At 46.4% G+C, this 17,813-nt stretch overlaps 1 protein-coding gene across 1 annotated transcript; it reads left to right on the top strand.

The window, feature by feature from the left end:
• The first annotated feature begins 1,017 nt into the window (after positions 1-1,017).
• On the top strand, positions 1,018-2,069 carry LOC119345899. The gene has a single exon (XM_037615746.1). It carries the CDS (start codon positions 1,115-1,117, stop codon positions 1,709-1,711), a length of 597 nt encoding a protein of 198 aa, XP_037471643.1. The 5' UTR covers positions 1,018-1,114; the 3' UTR covers positions 1,712-2,069.
• Positions 2,070-17,813: the final 15,744 nt, after the last annotated feature.

Here is a 17,813-nt window from a genome sequence, read left to right as displayed (position 1 = left end):
GCCCCCCTCCCCGGTCACCAGCCACCGGAGGGACAGGGCAGAGGGGAGGTGAATCTATAGGCTCGTTGGTAAAGTTTGGAGGAAAGTGTTTACCGTAGCCATCAAGGGAAGAAAAACCTAATCTCTACTTCTTCTAAATTCGGATAACAATCTATTGAGCACTTGACACCAAACTTTCTGCACATGAGTTTTGTACTTTGTAGCACCGACCTCTTACGTGTAGATGAAATTAGGTGTGGTGCTACGTACCATATTTTTCTATGTGCTACGTGGATCATGCAAAGCGCTCTTATTTTGGCAACAAGTGTCCTTTATCCGAACAAAGAAGAAAAGAGAAGGACGTGGCCCTGGTCTATCCAAAGCAGATTAAGACACCAATGATTGTGTGTTTTTTTTGTTTTTAACCAATAATTGTGTTTCTTTTTGTTTTTAATCAATAATCGTGTTACCATGTATACTTTATAAGCACGTAGATTCAGGTGGGGATTCTCTTCCCCCTGTGATTGTTTAAACAAATATAAGCACGTATAGCTGTTAGTTTGATGAAATTGTTCTTGCTTTTTTTTTGAAAAATATAATACAGACCCTCACAACACGTATGCAAACTTACTCCCTGTGAATAATACAGTCCCATCTTCGTTAAAGTTGAACTCAGCAGACTGTCATTTTTTCCAGAGTGACCTATGCCGCACTGCACCGACGGCACGAGCATCATCAGCAAATACTGGAGACAACTCCAAGTCCTTCTCCGAGACGTTGAGAACATCCGCATCCATATCCATGCAGACACGGAAAACCTGGGATTGCACTAATCTCCCATATTATTATTTTTACCCCAATCATGCAACCTTAAAAAGGAAGAGAAAAAAGCACTCCAATCAGTCAGGTTGGTGCTCCATATCCTTGGCCAACCACGACCAATAATGTAAGCCACCAGCCCTCGTTTCAGACCCAGCCCGGCACGCGACGACACACAAGACAGAGCCCTCGCTCCTTCAAATACCTGACATCCCTATCCTATCGACCAAGAGCGAGAGTGAGTGACAGCATCGTTAGTACCTATCGAACGACCAAGAGCGAGACGAGAGTGAGTGACACCGCCTATCGGTTGCAAATGGCTGTCAAGGTCGTCGCCGGGAAGACCCCTGCCGCTCAGCCCAAGAGCGTGGGGCGGCGGATGTGGCGCCTGGCGCGCACCGTCGTCTACCTTCTGCGCCGCGGCGCGCTGTCGTCCGGGCGTAAGCTCGCCATGGACCTCCACCGCAGCAGGGACGCCAGCAAGGCCCTCGCCGGCTTCGCCAACTTCCACCGCCGCGGCGCGGTTCGCTCTTGCTCCTCCTTCGTCGCAGCGAAGCACCGTGACGACGAAACCGCCGGCTGTTACAACAGCTACGACGCGGCAGACATCGCGAGGGCGTTCGAGATGCTCAACGACGGCGGGCGGCACCTCTTCGACGACGAGGATGGGGGGCTCGCGGCGACGACGCCCTCTCCCGCCGCGTGGGCGTCGCCGGCCTTCGGGCGCAGCGCGGCTACGGGCCAGCTGCGCATCATCGACTCGCCGTTCACGGCGGGCGAGCACCAGCAGGTGGACAGGAAAGCCGACGAGTTCATCAGGAGGTTCTACCAGCAACTGCGTGCCCAGAAGAGCGTCTCCGCCACGCCGGAAAGCCGCGGCCACGTCCCAAGGCTGGTCGCCGCTCAATTTTAGAAATATTAGCGATGGACTGCTCGAGGCGGCCGCCGGTCGCCCGGCACGGGGAGCACAACGCTGCCATGTCTTCATCTTCAGACAACGTAAATCATCCACATGACCACATCCTCTGTAAACGACTAAACGTGAAACATTGTGCAATTTGAATTGTGGTGGTACGCTTGTATTGCTGTGTCGCTTCGGCTATCTGTCGTCCGGGGACTGTCAGTGACCCGGGTGAAAGCAGGCTACATCTACAGCTGTGGGTACATAGTAGAAAGAAAGCATGGGAGGAGCTGGAAAATACATGGTTGAACCCGGCACTTCAGAAAACACATTTTTAATTGCCAAAATATTCTGAGAAACAGTTCCACACGTGCAGCTCCACATTGAAAAACAACATTTTCTTTTGGCCCGCGCAAACAAGACCAAAAAAATGTGTCGTGAAACGCTATTTAGAAGCACTGAAAATTGTCTTTTTTGAGGAGGCAAAAGAAAAAGGCATTTTTCTCGCAAAATTTTGTGTCGCACACATATTTTGTTTTGAAAATTTACATGTTTTAAAACATGTTTAAAATGCCTTTTTGAAAAGTGGGTTCATACGTACCAGGTTTCAAAGATGTTCAGTTCAGATACAAACTTACGTCGACTACAAACTACTGCAAACTACTAAGAGATTGTCCCAGTCAATGTCGAAGCTCAATCACCCTTGAGGGACCAGCCTCGTCGTCCTCCTCCTTCTTCTTTTCCTTCCTCACCCCCTTCTTCACCGGCTTGTCTCGATGCACCGAGTACTCATACTCCTCCAACGCGAGGTGCATATTTTCCGCCCTACCTCGCCATGGTAACCTCATCCCACCGATGAATGTCGCATTGATCCAAGATGACCCGAGTCTCTGATGCATCTCCAACGTATCTATAATTTTTTATTGTTTCATGCTATTATATTATCAATCTTAGATACTATATATGTAATTTATATCATTTGAACTAACCTAGTGCTTAGTGTCAGTTGTTGTTTTCTGCTTGTTTTTTGTATTACAGAAAATCTATACCAAATGGAGTCCAAACACGATGAAACTTTTTGACGATTTTTCTGGACCAGAAGACACCCTAGAATATTTGGGGAGGACCAGAAGACCTACGAGGAGACGACAAGGCAACAGGACGTGCCCTGGGTGGTTGGGCGCCCTGATGTCTTGTGGGCCCCACATGGCTCCTTCTGACCTAATTCTAGCGTATAAATTATCTAATATTGAAAAAAAAACCAGAGCATCCACCGGAACTATTGTTCCGCCGCCGCAAGTCTCTGTTCTTCCGTGATCCCATCTGAAGGCCTTTTGGTACTCTACCGAAGGGGGAATCAATCACGAAGGGCTCCTATATCAACCTTAATTCACCTCGATGAGGTGTGTGTAGTGTCCACAAGATCTATGGGTCGACAGTGATTGGCTAGATGACTCTCTCTCTCTCTCTAATCTTCAATACAATGTTCTCCTCGGAGTTCTATTCAATGTAATCTTTTTTTGCGGTGTGTTTGTTGGGATTATTCATTAAAAGCAATTGAGCCTTTTGTGAACTTTATTATGTGTGATTGTTATAGTTATGTAATGCTTTCCGATCTATCAATTTTCTTTGGCCAAGTTGATGAGTAGTTCTTCAATGGAAGTGGTGCATAATAGTAGGTTCAATCTTGTGGTGTCCTCACCCAATAACAGAAGGGGTCGCTAACCTGCGACCCACGAGTGAAAAAGGATCCCCCACAGCGCACACCACTCATCCTAGAATTCCTGGGCCCGCCCATGTAGAAACGTTCCTTGGTTCCTGTGAAGCTCCAATGGTAGAACTTCAAGTCAGGTTTATTTTTTTTAGTTTCTGGTTTTTAGGTTCGGTTTTTCATTCCTATTTTACTTTTTTTCCTTTAGCTTTTTTTAATGTATGAACCCTCTTAAATTCCGGAACGTTTTCAAATTTGTGAACTTTTCTCAGACTCCCAAACCTTTTTAAGGTCACAAACTTTTTCAAATTCATTTAAAAAATCAAATATGTGAACATTTTCAAATTCATGAACTTTACGTAGATTCGCAAAACAAAATTGTGAACTTTTCTTAAATTTGTGAACTTCTTACAAATTCTCAAACCTTTCAAAAAACTGTGAACTTTTCTCAAATTCATGAATCTTTTCGAAATAGTGATTTTTTAAAATTCATGATTTGTTTGAAATTTTATATTTTTTTCTCAAATTAGTGGATTTTTTATATCACATCTTTTAATATTTACGAACAATTTTTTGATCCGTGAACTTTTAAAGAAAATGAATTCTCTTTTAAGTTCACACTTTTTTCAGTCAATTGTCAATGATTTAGTGGTCGATGGTCAAAGGCAATCACGAAGGAGCGCTCCTTACAAAGGGAACAAGCCAACACTTCAGGAGCGCTCAGTGCGGGCAAAACATCCGAAGTTATTGGTTTCCGAATTTTTTTTCCTTTCTGGTTTTCTGAATTTTTACCTTTTATACTATGACTTTCGTTTTTCGTTTTCCCCTTTCCGCGCGATACAGGTAGAAAAATGACGCGAAAAAAGCACGTATACGCGCGAGGTTGGTTCCCTGTTTCCTAGGTTTTTCCTTTATTTTTTCTATTTTATTTCGGTGGAATAGAGTTTTATGGGATAATTACGGGTGGGGTTTCCCTATCAAATGTCAACTTAAATGAAGTTTGTTGTAATCTTACTATGCTTTTGGCGCGCAACTCTTGCTCGCCTCTGACTCATTAAATTTTCATATAAACATCTTAAGGGGTATAGATCAAAGTATGTGTTGATCGTACAACGTATTTGTCACGGAACTAATATACATTTTATGCATCGGACAGCCACGTGGCACATGTGATAAAAACTCCAAAAAATTAAAAGAAAACAGCGGACGCAAATCGATGGAACACGAGGAAGCGTTAATCGCCGGTGCTGCTAGCAAATTATTAAGCCCGACATGCCCAAGATTTAATTAGGCCGTGCCGCGCCGCCGGGCAGCTCCGGCGTGACGAGCGCGCTGTAGATGTGTGCCATCATCCGCCGCTCGAAGTCGCCGCCAGCGGTCGACCGCGCCCGGGGCACCCGCTTAGCCCACAACTCGCCCTGCTCCCGGGGCTTCGTCGCCAGCGCCGCGCACGGCCGCCCGGCGCCCCCAGCCAGCGCCAGCATCGCGTCGACGTACGCGTCCCGCAGCCTCGCGAGCAGGCGCACCGGCGACAGCAGCGCGGCCGCGCGCAGCCTGGCCACGCCGGCCATCCACCGCAGACGGCGCTGCACGGCGCCTGCTGTCGCTGCCCGCGTCCTGCTCCCGGCCGCGCCGCCGAGGCGGGCCACCCTGAGGCTGCGCCGCGACGGCGAGCCGCCGCTGCCGAGGCGCTGGTAGTTCCTCCGCGCCCAGTACATCTGCACGCTCCGGCGCGGCCGGGACACGAGGCCGGCCATGCGATCGGAGAAGGCGCGTCTCGTGCTCTGCTGGCTGCTGCCGCGACGGGATGGCACGGTGATCTTAGCTGCGTGCGGTAGTCTGAGGTGAAGCTTGGCTTTGCTCTGTATATATATCGTGATGAGACCGCCGGCGCCAGCTCCGTCTGACTTGCTGCTAGCTCATCGTCACCGGCCTTGTTAACTCTTCTTTGTTGCCGGCGCAGTGATGGGGCGGTCGTGTCAAGATCGGCTTTGAATTGGTCGCGCTAGGCGGGTCGATGGTAAAAGAAAAAGGTATGCGGCCGCCAAAGCTGCACCCCGTCATATGTGTCGGCGGCCTAGCTACTGTACGACTCTGCTTCTGTTTCTACTCACTCACTCTTTGCCTCAAAACTCAAAATAAATAAAAACACTCACTCACTCTCTCGCATACTCGCCACATGCATATGTGTCCATCAATTTCATTTTTTTTGTCAACAAAAACTTCCAACAAATTCATCAACTCTCAAGATAGTACAAAGAATGCCAAAAGTAAAAATTACATCCATATTCGTACACCACCTAGTGATGACTAGGGGGCTGTTTGGTTCCCAGCCACACCTTGCCACACTTTGCTACACCTAACCTTAGGCAAATTTGACCAGGTTAGATAGATGTTTGGTTCTAGCCACACCTAAAAGATATTTTTATGAGCAGTGAACCCCACATGTCTAGACACAAAGTGTGGCAAGATTCCTTTAGACAAGCCAAAGTGTGGCTTACAATTTGAGCAACTCAACTAAGGCAAGTGTAGCAAATGTGGCAATATATGGCAAAGGTAGTCACAATCCAAACAGCCCCTACAACTACTGGAGCGGGCCGAAGGGGTGCCGCCCGTCATCGCCCCTCCCTCATCGGAGCGGAGCAAACATTGATATAGTAGACAATGGGAAGTTGAAGTGGTAAGACCCATAGAACCAGCTCACCAGAATATCAACGCCGCCGATGAAGAGAATAGTAGATTGGGAAGGATTCACCGAAGACAAATTCCGACAGGATCCCACGGGATTCGTCGGAGAGGCAGAGGCACACCTCCGCCACACGCCCTCCAACAACACTAGAAGCACCGCCCGGACCGGGTCTCGGCGAGGAGAACATGTATGCATGTGCCTGTCCTACTCCCAATTGGGCATGCCAGCATATGGCCGAAATCTAGAGTTGGTCAGCTATCTAGTTGGGCTACCAGCCTATGGTCCAGATCTAGAGCTGGTTTTAGCATTGCCAAGGAGATAGATATTCTTGGGAGAAGCAGGATTCGTGATGGAGGAGATAGAGTTGTCCGTGGGCTATATCTCGCTTACTACCATATTTAGCCCGGCGTCGCCTCTGTCTCCACTAAATGGGATGTCCCAATACATTACCATCGGGAGAGATTTTGGGAAGGTTCTATGAACAGTTTCGAACCAGTTTTAGATCCTTCAATGTGGTTTTTTCTTCTTCTTTTGTTTCTATGTTTATTGTATCGGTTTTGTTATTTATTTATTTTCGCTTTTTTTCTTTTCCTTTTCTTCAAATACATGTTGACTTTTTCAATACACATTTCTACATTTTTTGTATACACTTGTAACATTGTTTTATACAAGTTCGACATTTTTCAAATACATCATGAACATTTTCCAAATACATGTTTGAACTTCAAAAAAGTAGATAGTTTCAAATACACGTTGAATATTTTTGAATCATACAAAACAATTCGTTTATCTTTATATGAACATTTTCTTACATTGTAGTAACATGTTTTTAAGTGCAAAAAACGGTGTGAACATTTTTATAAATGTCGCAAATATTTTTGTGAACGATACGAATAAAAAACATTACATGAACTTTTTTTACATTGTATATAACATTTTAAAAAAATATCATGAACTATTTTTAAATGATTGAACATTTCTTTTGAATGGTAGGAAACAAATTAAAAATTTATAAACATATTTTTTGCATTGCATAAACCGTTTTTTAATATGGCATGATTTTTTAAACACGTGTACATTTTTTAATATCATAAACATTTTGTTTGAATGGCACTAACATTTTAAAACTAATATGCAAACAAATTTTATACTTCTGTGTGAACATATTTTAAATGCATGTTATATGTTTTTAAAATTTTAGTAAAAATATTTCTCAATTTCATAAATATAAATAGAAAAATAGAAAAAAAAAACAGAATAGGACGTGCACTAGTGTGCGAATGCTTCTCTAGTGCTGGGCCGACCAGTTTGGTTATCGCTTGTGGGGGAGAGAAAGACGCTTGATTTAGAGAAGTTGGAGGTTCCGAACGGACCCTTATTTGGCCGAAATAAGTACACAAAGATGAAGATGCGAAGGAGGAGAGCGAAGCCGGAATCCTTGATGACCCACAAGTATAGGGGATCTATCATAGTCCTTTCGATAAGTAAGAGTGTCGAACCCAACAAGAAGCAGAAGTAAATGATAAGCGGTTTCCAGCAAGGTATTCTCTACTAGTATCGAAATAAGTGTTAACAGATAGTTTTGTGATAGGATAATTTGTAACGAGCAACAAGTAACAAAAGTAAATAAAGTGCAGCAAGGTGGCCCAATCCTTTTTGTAGCAAAGGACAAGCCTGGACAAACTCTTATATAGAGAAAAACGCTTCCGAGGACACATGGAAATATCGTCAAGCTAGTTTTCTTCACGTTCATAAGATTCGCGTTCGGTACTTTGATAATCTGATATGTGGGTGGACCGGTGCTTGGGTATTATCCTTACTTGGACAAGCATCCCACTTATGATTAACCTCTATTGCAAGCATCCGCAACTACAACAAAAGTATTAAGATAAACCTAACCATATCATGAAACATATGGATCCAAATCAGACCCTTACGAAGCAACACATAAACTAGGGTTTAAGTTTCTGTCACTCTAGCAACCCATCATCTACTTATTACTCCCCAATGCCTTCCTCTAGGCCCAAATAATGGTGAAGTGTTATGTAGTCGACGTTCACATAACACCACTAGAGGGATGACAACATACATCTCATCAAAATATCGATCGAAGACCAAATTCACATAAGTACTAATAGCAACACTTCTCTCATGTCCTCAGGAACAAACGTAACTACTCACAAAGCATATTCATGTTCATAATCAAAGGGGTATTAATATGCATATAGGATCTGAACATATGATCTTTCACCAAATAAACCAACTAGCATCAACTAAAAGGAGTAATTAACACTACTAGCAACCCACAGGTACCAATCCCAGAATTGGAGACAAGAATTGGATATAAGAGATAAACTAGGGATTTGAGAGGAGATGGTGCTGGTGAAGATGTTGATGGAGATTGCCCTCTCCCGATGAGAGGAGCGTTGGTGATGACAATGGCGATGATTTCCCCCTCCCGGAGGGAGATTTCCCCGGTAGAACAGCTCCGCCAGAGCGCTAGATTGGTTCTGCTAAGGTTCCGCCTCGTGGCGGCGGAGATTCGTTCGAGAGGATGGCTTCTTATTTTTTTTCCATCGAAAGACTTCATATAGCAGAAGATGGCCACCAGAGGGCCACCAGGGGGCCCACGAGGTAGGGGGGTGCGCCCAGGGGGTAGGGCGCGCCCCCCACCCTTGTGGGCAGGGTGTGGCCCCCCGGTGAACTTCTTGCTCTTAGTATTTTTTATATATTCGGAAAATGTCTTCCGTGAAGTTTCAGGACTTTTGGAGCTGTGCAGAATAGGTCTCTAATATTTTCTCATTTTCCAGCCCAGAATCCCAGCTGTTGGCATTCTCCCTCTTTATGGAAACCTTATAAAATAAGAGAGAATAGGCATAAGTATTGTGACATAATGTGTAATAACAGTCCATAATGCAATAAATATCGATATAAAAGCATGATGCAAAATGGACGTATCAACTCCCCCAAGCTTAGATCTCGCTTGTCCTCAAGCGAAAGCCGAAATCGAAAAATATGTCCACATGTTTAGAGATAGAGGTGTCGATAAAAATAAAATACGGACATGAGGGCATCATGATCATTCTTAGAACATCAACTTATATAATTCTTGTCATATAATTTCTTATGCTAGAGTAATAATTCAATCACTATTTCAAGTATAAATCGTGAACTTCATTGACAACTAACAAACTATAATCTCAGCCATTGGAGCAATTGCAATTTATCATAACATATGAAAGAGTCAACATATAAGAGCTTTTTAACAAGTCCACATACTCAACTATCATATAGTATTTCACAATTGTTGACACTCACGCAATATTTATGGGTATGGAGTTTTAATCGGACACAGAGAAAGATAGGGGCTTATAGTTTTGCCTCCCAACATTTTACCTCAAGGGTATTGTCAACAATAATAGTTCATGAAAACTCACATCCAATTAGACATATTTACAAGGATCTTTCCAACATGTTGTGCTTGCCAAAGGATAAAATGTAAAAAGGAGGGGTGAAGATCACCGTGACTCTTATGCAAGGTAGGAGATAAAAGTAAAAGATAGGCCCTTCGCAGAGGGAAGCAGAGGTTGTCATGCGCTTTTATGGTTGGATGCACAAAATCTTAGTGCGAAAGAACGTCACTTTATATTGCCACTTGTGGTATGGACCTTTATTATGCAGTATGTCGCTTTTATTTCTTCCATATCACACGATCGTATAAAGCTTATTTCTCCCATACTAATAAGTCATACATATTTAGAGAGCAATTTTTATTGCTTTGCACCGATGACAACTTACTTGGAGGATCTTATTCAATCCATAGGTAGGTATGGTGGACTCTCATGGCAAAACTAGTTTAAGGATATTTGGAAGCACAAGTAGTATTTCTACTTGGTGCGATGAATTTGGCTAGCAAGAGAGGGAAATGCAAGCTCAATCATGTTGGATGATCCATGACAATATAATTTATTTCAGATGTAAGAAAATATAACCCATTACGTTGTCTTCCTTGTCCAACGTCAACTCTTTAGCATGTCATATTTTAATGAGTGCTCACAATCATAAAAGATGTCCAAGATAGTATATTGCTACGTCTTGAGCTTGCGTTGGTTTTCCCCGAAGAGGAAGGGATGATGCAGCAGAGTAGCGTAAGTATTTCCCTCAGTTTTTGAGAACCAAGGTATCAATCTAGTAGGAGGCCACGCTCAAGTCCCTCGTACCTGCACAAAACGATAGCTACTCACAACCAACGCGATTAGGGGTTGTCAATCCCTTCACGGTCACTTACGAGAGTGAGATCTGATAGATATAATATTTTTGGTATTTTTGGTATAAAGATGCAAAGTAAAAAGTAAAGGCAAAGTAAAAAATCAAAGCAAGATTAAAGTGATGGAGATTGATATGATGAGAATAGACCCGGGGGCCATAGGTTTCACTAGTGGCTTCTCTCAAGAGCATAAGTATTCTACGGTGGGTGAACAAATTACTGTTGAGCAATTGATAGAATTGAGCATAGTTATGAGAATATCTAGGCATGATCATGTATATAGGCATCATATCCGTGACAAGTAGATCGAAATGATTCTGCATCTACTACTATTACTCCACTCATCGACCGCTATCCGGCATGCATCTAGAGTATTAAGTTAAAAACAGAGTAACACCTTAAGCAAGATGACATGATGTAGAGAGATAAATTCATGCAATATGAAATAAACCAAATCTTGTTATCCTCGATGGCAACGATGCAATACGTGCCTTGCTGCCCCTTCTGTCACTGGGAAAGGACACCGCAAGATCGAACCCAACGCTAAGCACTTCTCCCATGGCAAGAACTACCAATCTAGTTGGCCAAACCAAACGGATAATTCGAAGAGACTTGCAAAGATAACCAATCATACATAAAAGAATTCAGAGAAGATTCAAATATTATTCATAGATAGACTTGATCATAAACCCACAATTCATCGGTCTCAACAAACACACTGCAAAAAGAAGATTACATCGAATAGATCTCCACAAGAGAGGGGGAGTGTCGGTGTCAAAACCGGCGGATCTCGGGTAGGGGGTCCCGAACTGTGCGTCTAAGCCGGATGGTAACAGGAGACAAGGGACACAATGTTTTACCCAGGTTCGGGCCCTCTTGATGGAGGTAAAACCCTACGTCCTGCTTGATTAATATTGATGATATGGGTAGTACAAGAGTAGATCTACCACGAGATCAAGGAGGCTAAACCCTAAAAGCTAGCCTATGGTATGATTGTTGTATGATGAAGTTGTCCTACGGACTAAAACCCTCCGGTTTATATAGACACCCGAGAGGGTTAGGGTTACACAAAGTCGGTTACAATGGCAGGAGATCTTGAATATCCGCATCACCAAGCTTGCCTTCCACGCCAAGGAAAGTCCCATCTGGACACGGGACGGAGTCTTCAATCTTGTATCTTCATAGTCCTGGAGTTCGGCTGAAGGTATAGTCCGGCTACCTGAACACCCCCTAATCCAGGACTCCCTCAGTAGCCCCTGAACCAGGCTTTATTGATGACGAGTCCGGCGTGCAAATTGTCTTCGGCATTGCAAGGCGGGTTCCTCCTCCAAATTCTTCATAAAAGTTTGTAAACACCAAGAGTAGTGTCCGGCTCTGCAAAAATAAGTTTCCACGTATTGCCACAGAGAGAATAATATTAGCACAAATCTAATCTGCTGACGTATTCCGCAGCGTGACATCACACTACGGCCAAGCCTTTATTCGAATCGTTTTTGCTTTTCCACCTCAGCGTGTTTTGCGAGGCGGTTTCCTTGGCACGTCTTGTCAAAGCAGAGACCGTGTCCCCTTTATTTACGGGATTCTCATCAATACGGACGTGGGTAACCCAATTGTGCTCATTAGCATGTTTTCTCGATTAAAGGCGAGTCCCAAACAGTTACGAGGAGGGCTCCTGGTATTCAACCTCTTATAAAGAGACCAAGGCCTTACTCCTTTTCTCCAATCTCAAAACAAGTTCGCCTGTTGCCTCGAGTTCCAACACCCCAGGCTCCAGATTCCAGGCGCTTCAGACCTTCGACAATGTCTGGTTCCGACCTTCAAGGCCGATGGATGCCCTCCTCCGTCACGGAGGAGGACGTGCTAAGGTTGAGAGAGGCTAAGTTTTTGACCGCCGAAATTTCGCATAGGTTGCCTGCTCAAAGGCAGGCTATTCCCAGTCCCCAGCCTGGTGAGAGCGTAGTGTTCATGTCTCACTTCCTTTGGGGTTTAGGCTTCCCAATGGATCCCTTCGCGAGGGGGCTGATGTTCTATTATGGGCTGGAATTTCATGACCTAGCTCCGGAGTCCATCCTCCACATTTCCTCATTCATCGTTGTATGCGAAACGTTCCTCCGTGTTACTCCTCACTTCGGATTATGGCTCAAGACTTTTGGAGTGGAGCCGAAGATGATTGAGGGACGACACGTAGAGTGCGGAGGTGCTGTCATAAGTAAGAATGCCGATGCTCCATGGCCCGAGGGCTCCTTTCAAGAGGAGCTCGGCTTGTGGCAACGAGAGTGGTTCTATATCACCGCTCCCAGGAGCGCCAAGTGGGTGGCGCCTCCTGCCTTTCGCTCGGGTCCCCCACCACGGCTAGCGTCATGGGTCAACAAAGGATTAGATTGGGAGTTATCCAAAGACGTGCCCCTATTGCAGGGCCGCATTAGGGATCTCTCAGAAAGAGACCTCAACCTGGTCAAGGTGACGCAGGTCATGCTAATTCGCCGAACATTGCCCGGCAAACGTCGCTCCCTTCGTCTGTGGGAGTTTAATCCGGAGGGACCACGAGCTCTCCAGCATTTTATGGGCGCAACGCCCGTGGAGATGTATAAAATGTTCTTCGGATCACAAGCAATGTGTCCGGATTTGACCGAGGACGCAGGTTTAAGCTGCGATCGCCCGGATACTCAAGTAAGTAACCTTGTGCCCGGACTCGCTATCCGTAAATTGTCATAAACTCGCCCCTAAAAGAGCTGTCCTTTTAAACAGGAGTGGGTAGCGAAGGCAAAGCTGATCAGGTGTCCGGCTCCCCTTCCCGAGACCAGGCCAGATCCCGTGCTAGTCAGGATGTTGAAGATCGTGCCTTTGGAGGGAAGTGAGGGGGAGGACAAGGAAACTATGGCCTCCTCGAAGGAGGCTGCTCCGAAGGGAGGAACCGACAATTCCTCTCCTAGGGGGAAGAAGAGGGCCACCTCTGACGACCCGGAGACCATGGCCTCAAAGCGGGGGAAGAAGTCCTCGTCAGAGGGTCCGGCGCCGGGGAGACCCTCGGCCGAACTACGCCCCCAAAGGAATCATCCCTCCAGTGAGCCGTAAGTAGAGAAAGGTTTTCCTTTAGAGGAATGAGAGAAATCCTTACTTTTTATTTGAGAAGATTAACCGAAATTTTACCTTGTAGCTCAGACCTCAGCCCTTCTCAGCAGAGCTCGTCTTCGGGGGATCTTCTTCCGGAGATGATGGAGAGTGGAACGCCTCCCCCTGTCGTGCCACCTAGCGAGGCGGGCGACCCTGAGGTGTCGTCGCGGAGGGTTTCTTTGAATCCGGCAGGGTAGAAGGTAGCCATATGGCCCCCCCAAGGTTCTTCGCGTCCTGCCTTCGATGGAGGTCATAGGACGAGTCCGGCACCGTCTGGTGCGCGGTCGGAGGAGCTGATGATTCTGCTGGGGCGAGCTTCTATCTCAGAGGAGCACCGTGCATTGATGGGTACGGTGATTGGAAGGATTTCGTCCGTGGAAAGTGGATTGCACGAGGCCGTCAGAAGTTTGCTGACGGGTTTTGAGGTACGTTTGATAATGTACTTCTTTGTCAGTTGCGCATAAACAAGATGCGCCCTGTGTAGATAGTAGCCCCTGAGACTCTGTGCGGTGTCAAAATTGACGGCGCGCAGAGGATCATAACCCCAGGTCTAATTTTCGCCTTTGTATATAGGTGGCGAAGTGTCCGGAATTGAGCCGAACTGATGATTTTGCCAAACTAAAGCGGCAACTTGACGTGGCAGATGCCGACATCACGCTCGTCAACGAGCGACTTGATGATGCTCAAGGTATGCAATTCCTCGGGCGGCATCTGGTAAGAGGAGCTTTTATGCCAGTATCTTACAATGTGTGTGCTTGACGCAGATGGTGCGGCCGCCGTGGAGAGTCTCCGGGCGGAACTTGCCCGAGCTAAGGAACAAGCCAGGACAAGTGATGCGGTTGCTGAGAAGGCACTTGAAGAGCTGAGAGCCGAACAGGCTGCTCACTACCGAAGCAAGAAGGAGATGGCCGAGATGATTGTGAAGTTAAAAAGCGCTGCTGACCGTTGCAAGTCTCTTGAGAAAGAAGACCGGGCGAGACAAACGGACTTAGAGAAGGCCGTTGTTGATGCCAAGGACGCTCGCTCTGCGATGAGAGCTGCGAAGGAGGAGCTGCGTCAGGCCGGACAGATTGTGGCTGGAAAGCCCTTTATGCTGTGGAGGAAGTTTGGCGATCCGAAGTTTTCTCCGTTGGACCGGATGTGGAGTGCGAAGGACACCTATCTGGATTTGGCAGCGAGTGCTGCTGATGCGACCGAACACTTTCGAGATCAAGAAGATCGCGAGGTGGAAAGGCTTTTCTGGTCGCAGTTCCACAATTCAGAGCGTCCACTGGCAGTGGATGATCGTTTGGCTCAATGGGCCGAACTGAATAGATTGTCCGGACTCGCCATGAAGTACGTCATGGGTCATCTGTGGCCGGGGAGATCAGAGCCGAAAAGTTATTTTGGCTTGGTGCAGCAATTCCTTGGCGCGGTGCCACGTATCGATGCGATGAAGAGGTCTGCATGCATAGAGGGCGCACGGATGGCTCTTGCCTGTGTCAAGACATACTGGGCAGAGATGGAGACCACCGTTGTTGCATCCCGAGATTCGGACCAAAGACGAGTACCCTCTGAGCACTATTTTCAGGAAGTCCTTGAAGGCGCTCGTGTAATAGAGACGCAGTGCTTGAAGGATGCTATGTTCTGATAGCATATGTAATTATGAAGCAAATGTTTTGATGAATTGTAGTAGCCTTTTATACTTGTGCGTGCAAGTATGTGGAACACCTCCTGTGCGGCCGTTTTAAGATATACATACAAAATCTGAAAGATGGTAGTCGTTGGCTTCAGCCCCCACGCACATAGTGCGGGGTTGCTCGCAGAAGGCGCATTTTCACACTTAATCCAACGTCTTTGTCCTACAAAGGAGGTGATAGCGCAGCAAGCTAGGCAACCGGACTATAATGCTTTAACACTTTCACTTAGCCATAGGAGCTTGACAATGGGACTATTTAGGTAGCCCCTGGTGGCGATTGCGCTCGCCCGAATTCGGGGTGCGTATGTGCCTGGCCGGGAAATGGCCCTTCGTTAATGCGGGGGAATCCTATAGATTCCAGAGAGTCATCGAGTGGTTGACCAGTCTCACGCCATATCATGATAGTCGGTTTTCAGCTTTCTCTACCGAGGTGCTCGCCTGGCCGAACCAGGGCACAATCGTAGTAGTTCTCCTGGTGCTGCCTTAGCCGATAGAGCGGAACATAAGGCGGCCGAACACAGGAGCCGGGCAACCCAACATTTGACCAAAATCATGACTCGGAGCTGATGCATATAAGGCCAAACTCGCGACGCCGAACACTCCCTAAGGTATTCGGTCTTTATTAGAGCGGGCTAAGTAACGCTCTAAGGTATAAGCCCCTAGTGTCTAGGTACGCGCAAGATTCTGACGTGGCCACATGCCAAGACACCAGCCTCCTCCTTGGTCATAGAATCACGGGATGTGTATCAACAAGAGACAGTAAAAAAGGTTTACGTAGGGTCTTAATCTGAAAAGAATCCTTGGAACGGGTCCCTACTACACGTCTGCGCCTGTGTCTCCGTTGTGCCGTATCCTGGACGGGCGCAACACGACGTTCATCTGTAAAAAAGAGAGCAACTAAGTTGAAAAAGGGGCGTGCCGAACAAAAGTTATATGAAATAAACAAAGCATAAAGTAAAATATGGAAAATTGAGCTTTATTGTCTCTTATTTTATACGTGTGAAGCCCCTAGTGCAGGGGTCTATGGCCACTAAGCCTTTATCAACGATACTTTTGTGCCGGACTCGTCTATCCGTGTCCGTGGTCTTAATGACCTATTCCGATGTTCTGGCTGGTGAAGCCATTGTATTGTGGGGCTGTTAAAGCGGCCGCACAATCCTCCGCTTGGGGGAGGCGCCCTTACTGCTTCCCCGTTAAGGAGATGATGCCGCGTGGACCGAGCATCTTAAGCGTAAGAGATGCATAATGCGGTATTGCGTTAAAGCGGGCGAAAGCTTCGCGTCCCAGCAGTGCTTGATAGCGACTTGAGAATGGGACGATGTGGAAAGTCAGCTTTTCGCGACGGAAGTTATCGGCAGAGCCGAAAATAACCTCGAGCCAGAGAAAACCCATGCAATGGGTGTCCGGACCTGGTGTTACTCCTTGAAAGGAGGTTTTGCTGTGGCGAATTATTTTTGGGTCGATCCCCATGTGGCGGATTGAGTCCTGATATATCAGGTTGAGTCCGCTGCCACCTTTATGGGCGCCAATTATTGGATCGAGTACCAGGGCAGTCTAGCCTGGGTTCCTGATACTTTTAGAATAGTCCAGATGATCGAAGATGATTGGTTTTGACAACCAGTGGCGGGATTCCTTTGGGATAGACCGTGGGGCGCGTACCTTTATGGGCGCCGCACGTTTTGTTATGTGGAGTAAGTTTACTGTTTTTACTTCTTGTGGGAAATTCTTTTGTTTCCTGGTACTCTGCTTTTGGGGTTCGTCCTCGTCTTCGCTTGGTATATCGAGCCCCTTGTGTTCGGTGTTGAGTCTGCCAGATTGTTTGAAAACCCAACAGTCTATGTGGGTATGGTTAGCAGGCTTTCCGGGAGTACTGTGTATTTGACATATCATATCCAGGATTTTGTTTAGGTTGGATAGGTCGTCCCTGTTATCTTGGAGGGGCGGCTTTTTCTGATTCTGTCGTGAGCTTTTGAATCCGGCGTTAACTGCCGTGCTCTTCGGACTTTTTTCCTTAGTCCGGCGACGGTCCTTATTGCGTCACAGTTTTCCGTTTCCATCCCTAGTTTCAGATGTACTTGGGTCGCTGGTGCTGCATCTTGCCAACCAGCTATCCTCTCCTGCGCAAAAGCGGGTCATGATGCTTGTTAGTGCGGCCATTGTTCTTGGCTTTTCTTGGCCGAGGTGTCTGGCGAGCCATTTGTCTCGGACATTATGCCTGAAAGCTGCTAAGGCTTCAGCGTCCGGACAGTCGACTATCTGATTCTTTTTAGTAAGAAATCTATTCCAGAATTGCCGAGCTGACTCTCCGGGCTGTTGAGTTATGTGACTAAGATCGTCTGCATCCGGAGGGCGGACATAGGTCCCTTGAAAATTTGCTCGGAAAGCGTCCTCGAGCTCTTCCCAACTTCCGATTGTGTTTTCAGGAAGGCTTTTAAGCCAATGCCGGGCTGGCCCTTTAAGCTTGAGGGGTAAGTATTTTATGGCGTGGAGGTCATCTCCTCGAGCCATATGTATGTGGAGGATATAATCCTCGATCCAGACTCCAGGGTCTGTTGTTCCATCATATGCCTCTATGTTTACGGGTTTGAATCCCGCTGGAAATTCATAATCCAGGACCTCATCGGTGAAACATAGGGGGTGTGCGGCACCCCTGTA

Source organism: Triticum dicoccoides, chromosome 1A (genome assembly GCF_002162155.2).
Source record: "Triticum dicoccoides isolate Atlit2015 ecotype Zavitan chromosome 1A, WEW_v2.0, whole genome shotgun sequence".
Lineage (NCBI taxonomy): Eukaryota > Viridiplantae > Streptophyta > Magnoliopsida > Poales > Poaceae > Triticum > Triticum dicoccoides.
Note: the sequence above shows the minus strand (reverse complement) of the source record. Positions and strands in the feature narration are given on the sequence as shown.